The 6,552-nt window shown below is 39.1% G+C and overlaps 1 protein-coding gene across 1 annotated transcript in view; it reads right to left on the bottom strand.

Annotated features, from left to right (window-relative positions):
• The window catches only part of SHPRH (SNF2 histone linker PHD RING helicase), a 135,145-nt gene that overhangs the window by 11,878 nt on the left and 116,715 nt on the right, over positions 1-6,552 (bottom strand). The window contains exons 25-27 of the mRNA XM_019527077.1: positions 1,850-1,942; positions 1,118-1,204; positions 446-624 (exon numbers count right to left, since the gene is read on the bottom strand). Coding sequence (XP_019382622.1) covers positions 446-624; positions 1,118-1,204; positions 1,850-1,942 — 359 coding nt within the window. The remainder of the gene's footprint in view (positions 1-445; positions 625-1,117; positions 1,205-1,849; positions 1,943-6,552) is intronic.

Below are 6,552 nucleotides of genomic sequence, written 5' to 3'. Positions count from 1 at the left end.
TGGGGCACCCAAGTGCCCCCGTGACACACAGAAAGACACCTTTGCGCCTGGGTGGAACTTGAAGTTAAAAACTGTAAGGAGCCTGGGGCATTTACATGCTTCCAGTTAGGCAGCACTGAGCAGGGCTTCCCAGGATTTAAATTTTGTATTTAGGTGCCTAAAAATCTGCCTATGGGTACGTCTTTTTTTGGATCTGCTCTGAAGTGGAAATGGAACAAAGAAGCTTAAGTCACTTAGGTGCTTTAGAAAATACTGCCTACAGCCTGTGCGATCCTCAGCTTTTCCATTAGTAAAGCAAGAATACTATTACCTACATTCCAGAAGTGTAGGGAAAGCTAATCAATTAAAATCTATGGTGGGGTCTGAGATTCTCACACAAGTGTTATACAGTTGTGTTTTAGATTGGACACGGCATTAACCAATTTTAAATGATTCAACCTCTTACTTTGTTTGGCCAATGCGGTGCACTCTGCCAATTGCCTGGAGCTCATGTGCAGGATTCAGAATGGGTTCGACCAGCAGGACATGAGTCGCTTCAATTATGTTTAATCCATTGGAACCAGTATGTAGGGGTAAGAGCAAAATATTGATCTTGGGGTCATATTTAAATGCTGAAAGATTTTCCTAAAAGACAAACAACATATTAGCTTTTCAATGGAAGCTATTCCTGAATAAAGAATGTGGGAACCGTCCCTACAACTGTAAGATAATTTAGTAGTTGTGAAAACATACCAGATCAATAACCCTAAAGACAGACATCCTCTTTTGTCCATCAGGCAGATACAGCACAGACAGCAGCAGTATATCATGCTCTTTATTCTTCCCTTTTGTCCATCCACACATTACTTTTTAAGAATGCAGATGGTGGTTAAGGCAGGCAAGGTTGTTTAACCAATGGTGGTTAAAATATTTTCTGGAACTGCACCATGTTTCTAGTCACTGTAGTGTTAGAGTTCAGTGAAAAAATTAAAGTTGAAGAAATTAAAGGTTCTGCTTGATCAAGCTTATAATTTTTGTTTTGTTTCCTCAAAGCACCAATGTGAAAGGATCAAATAAACTTTCACCTAACTTTCTGCCATTCAGAATAACTTACAGAAAAAAAAATTTCTTTACATACCTGAAATTTACTAATTCCATTGATCTGAGCAAACACCATGTTGTTATCATACAGAGCTTTTGAAATTATATCCAGCACATCTTGCCACTAGAAGTTGCACAAAAAGTCAATCATTATTACCAAGTGGTATGGACAATGCTAGAACACGAATGAAATAATCTCTCACAAATACTCAAAAGAGAAAGCAATAAAAAAAATACCAAACATTTTCTGATATGTCCTTAAATATTAATACTAACAAGTTGATTTTGTTTTATTTTGCTCCAAGAGTAATACCATTCACATTTTTTCTCAAATATACTGAATGTAAAAGTGGCAGCACAATGGCATTCATAAGGAGCAAGCACAGGCAAATAAACTGAGGAAACTAGGCAAGACACTTGTTTGAAAAAAAGCTGAGCAGAACTGCAACAATAAAATGCAGCTGTAAAATTTATGAAGAACAGTTTGACCTGCTCTAGGTTAAAATACAGTCGACTTGCTAATGCTCCTGCGCACTGAATTTCAGTGTTTTCCCTTTAAAGATGTACAATACTTTCCATCGAATGAAGGAGGCTACCAGTAATAACACCCCAATGATATAAATCATCTCCCTTATCTCTTTAACTATTTAAATAGCTATTGGTAACTACTTGCATATTTTGGTAGGGAAATTGAATTTTGAAACTATTACTAGCACCTAATATCCTGCTGCACAGCATGTACATTTAGATAGAAAATGGTGATCAATACCGTTGAGAAAACCAAAGATTTAGCCCCTGGAACTTTACACTGGATTTTCTTCAGAGTCCGTACCACAGCTTCCACTTTGGTGGAATGGCTTCCCTTTGAAAGGGAAAGAAAAAAAAGTCAATACAAAGATTAAGACAAAGAAAAAGCATGCACACTTTCATTACACACTGCTCTTTTAATTAACTTCTGTTAAACACAGCAAAGTCTGTCATAAAGGTTCCGTAAGGAATGAACAAACAAGCATATGCTAGTGGATCTGGTTTTTAAAAGGTCTAAGAAGATTATACCGGAAACTCTGAAGACACTTAAAATAGCTGACCCTTAGATTATATGCATCTCAGGGCAAAGAGTACGGGCAAAATTCAAACTCTGCATCCCAGAAAAATGGGAGCTGGAAACTGCCATTTCATGTATACAGCTCTGGAGCCTGTCCCACGTCTTATGGGTGGCAGAGCTCATTATCAATTGGACAGGATTTTGTGCTGCAATCCTCCTCTGATTCAATCCTTCCATCCCTGGCTTATCTGTTATACTGGGATTTAGCAAATAACCTGTGTCTGTCTTCTTCAGTTCCTGCAGCAGGCAGTTTCCCTTTTGGTTAAATTTACAGAGAATACAAAGCTCACAGAGTGTTTTTGTTTTGTCTTGTGCAGAAATAAGAACACTGACAATCAATAATTCTTTAAAATGATTGCTCAACACATGGTTATTTCTATTATATTGTGCATCCATGGCTTTTAACAGCTGCTTAAAGAACAATCACATCAAAACAAACAGCACCCCCCAAACCAAAATGTAATCAACAAGCAATTAATCTGAAGCAGGAAATCCCAGCTCTCACCTGACTCTTCCTTTTGTGCTCCTTCCCATTAAAATTGCAGGGAAAACAGATGGGCTTTGAAAAATGCTGTATGTAACAACAGTCTTGGACTATTCTGGATCAATCAGAGTACTAACTTCTGAAATTCAATATGACTCATGAGAGCACTCTTCTAATTTCCTATTTTCTAAATATGGGATGTTTGAACTGAGATGCCCTTACAATTATACCTGCATTTGTATGCCATGGGAAAAAGTGGTTTAGCAGGCAGGTTGATTTCAATTCACAGAGGTCAAACCCACATATGTAACTTAACTTAGAAACCCAAATGAACAGTAGTGTCATGACATTGTGGAAAGTTATTCTGCTTAAAATGTGTGCTGCTGCATTCTCAACTTCAGTTTACAAATAGCGTGCAGATATTTCAATTTGACATGGCAAGAGCATGGGTAAGAGTAGCTAGACTGAATATAAAATGACAGCCACTGCTAGGTCACAGGTGGAAGGACTGAATCCTTTGATGATCTAATGGGGCCAATTTTTTTTTAGCAAGCATGCCGTAAGTCCATCCCATGAAAAAGTGCCACTTTCTCCGCCATCACTACTTCCCAGTGCTGACAAATATCATCACAACAGGATGTGGCAACACTGAATCTGACGGCACCTACCACCACAGCTCCTGCAGGGGTAAACCTTTGAGCCAACACAGACCTCCAACTCCCATCCCCTTCTTGAGAGCCATTCTTACTCTCATTGCTAGCACCCCCTTCAACTCAATGCTGAGGATTCATCTGCGAAATACCAGTTGCCCATGACACCTATGTATGGCATGTGTGCTGTGGGTTGCCGACCACTGGTCTAACTGTACTTAGTTCATGAAAGTGGGCTGTATACAATTAAGGCCAAAACTTTCAAACATAGCCTGATGTTAGGCACCTCTCTTCATATCGAATCATTGAAGTGGCTTGATTTTCAAAGGTGCTAAGAATCTATAAATATCATTCACCTGGATTCAAAAAATGTTGTGCAGTTCTCCTACCAGCATCTATGCTTCCCCTTGAAGCAGGGCTTGCTGTTTCCCAGGACTTTCCAACATTTCTCAGCAACACATTCACATAATTTCTTGGTAACTACTGGCAACTACGAAAGGGACACTGCAAATCCTACACAGCATATCTTTTAAATGTTTTAGTTATTCTTTATAAGCTTCTGGGCAAGGTTTATACTCAACAGACATTCCCTAGGGAAAAAAAGAATATCCCAACTTTGGCACAGCAGTGTTGGCAGCAAATCAAACATGAATGCATTTAAGCTGTAAATGTTATCAATGTCCATCACCAGGAATTTTAGCCACTTCTGTCTTGGATCTGCTTTTAAAATCAAAAATAGTTTGACTGGCTACATACAAAAGCATGTGCTAGTGAACTTGGATTAATACTGTAGCAGCTTTGAGAACTAATGTAAGGGTTAAATTCCTTGGGCAGCAAGTCTACTTAGCACTACATAAGTACCCTGAGATTTCCCTTCTGCATGGGAATTGTCTGATAATATGGAACTTATGGTGAAAATGGATCCTCAACCTTGTGTATCTGCTACTTCCCTTTGGTGTATGGCACAGCTGATGGACATTTTAGTGTAGCATTCTGCTACCCAGAAAGACTTCATGCCACTGCACTCAAACTGCCTAAGAACTTAGCACATTCCTGTGCTTTAAAGGCAAGATCTAAAGTACTTAAGCAGGACGGTAAGGGTAAGTACATGAGCTGTTCCACTGAAGTTGGGAAGAGGAAGACGGGGTAGAACCCACAGTATCTTCCCTCACAAACAAATCTAAAGACCCAAATGCAATTTTATTCTATGTTGTTCTAAAAAGAATCTGTGACCAGAGCAAAGTATATAAATGAGATTTTATGATTTAGATCAACTCTTTCAGGAAGACATAGAAAGCAAAACAGACTGAGTCAAACTCCTCAAAAGTATAATTAATAAGTTCCTCAACAGATAAAACCCTATTTGGGGCATATTTACATAATTAAAGGATCATGAGAGGGAGCACTGGGGTGATGCCATACCAAGTACACCACACTCAAATAGATGTAATGTCACCCCTTAGTGAAGTGCACACCAATACACTCCCTCTCTTAGGCATGCTTTTTCGTTTTTGCCCAGAGATGCATAAAGGTGGCCACATTACATATTACATTCATATTGGGGTGTAACAGGTCTGCCACACTGTGCTTAACTGTATGGCTGTGTAGTGTGAGCTTTCAATGATGTGGACATGCCCCAATTTGCCTTTCATAGACCCTACTTAGTTCTACAAGGCTGAAAGTATTCTCAGCATCAGGAAAACTGACTTTGTGTTCTTAAAGATGAATTACTACAAACTGATTGATAACTAGCAGCCTTGATCTCTGATTACATTTTTAGGGAAAAAAAGCAGAAAAAATTACTATATTTTTCTGTAATGTTTATTCATGATTAGTGAGGGAAACAAGATACTTGGCATTAACTGCATCTTTTCCTTTCTTCAGAAAGGAACTGATATCAGTTTTCAACATCTTCTGCATGAAAAAAGTTTTCACAACAAACTGGAATAATTCATAGGCAAATACAAAGTCTGAAAAATATGCAGGTTTTGCAAGACTTAAACTAAGAGGTTATATAGCATCTTTTTTGTTTCTGAAATGTCATACACCTTTTGTATACTGCATCCAGGGATATATAAACTAATTTCAGTCATCACAAATTTAACTACCATTAAAGGTTCTACTGTTCAATCTCTGTGACCTGTGACAGCCTCCAGGATATGACATAAATGTGAATTCTTAAAAGGACCATTAACATTTAGAGGTAGATTGGCATAGACAAAAATGGAAGTTTTAACTTCTCCCACAATGCCCAATAAAAGTCAAAGGAAACTGACTGTCTAATAGTGCTTTGTGATTTTGAAACTCTCTACCAGAAGCATGTTTGCCATAGCACTGCACAAATACTGCAGCAGTTCCTTAAATGTTCTATAGCAGAAGAAACTCCTACAGTAAAATAACTTCCATCTTTAGGCTTTTTTTTTTGTTTGTTTTTTTTTGGAGGGAAGGAAGTAGAGTACACTTCAGACGTGCAGATGTTGAGTTTCTACCATGAGAGTCAAGGTTCTTTGAGTAGATGTGATAACTTTTATTAGACCAACTGAGTACAGTAAAAGCTGAGTTATCTGGCATCTTACAAGCCGGCATGCTCTGTTAACCAGCATGCCAGCTTGTAAGGGAAAAGTGAACCTGGACTTCTTTCCCCTCCGTCTGCTTTCTTCCCTCTCCCTTCCTTGCATTACCTTTTGTCTTTCTAATTCCTATCTATTTACATTCTCACTGACACCCTGCCACACTTTTAGCTTCTCTCGTTCCTTGGAGTCTCAGAACAGCAAAGGCTCCCTATGTCTGAAGAAGGGTGATTGCACCTGAAAGCTTGCTAAGAACATTTTTTGCAACTACTCAGTTGGTCTAATAAAAGATATCACATCTACTCAAAGAATTTTGTCTGCCTAGGTCCTCAGACCAACACAGCTACAACCAAAAACCCAGTACCATAAGAGTCACCATTCTCTTAGTAGAAAGAGAATGTTTGCAAATGTTCAAGCTTTTTTTCCCCAGAGAATTAATGGCTACTCTGGTAGAAAAACAACCTGGGAACAACCAGGTTAAATTGCTCCCAGAAGAGTTTCTCCCAGGAGACTGAGCATATGACATGCTGTCCACCCCACCTCACCCCTTCCAGCTTACTTCTCCTGGGGACCAGGAGCAGAGCCAGAGGAAAGGCTGCTATGCCTTCCCCATGATCAGGGTCACTAGTTTGGAAAAGGCTTGGGGGGGGGGGGGGGGGGGGG

This window comes from Gavialis gangeticus, unplaced genomic scaffold, assembly GCF_001723915.1.
Source record: "Gavialis gangeticus isolate Ggan-Ray unplaced genomic scaffold, GavGan_comp1, whole genome shotgun sequence".
Classification (NCBI taxonomy): domain Eukaryota; kingdom Metazoa; phylum Chordata; order Crocodylia; family Gavialidae; genus Gavialis; species Gavialis gangeticus.
Note: the sequence above shows the minus strand (reverse complement) of the source record. Positions and strands in the feature narration are given on the sequence as shown.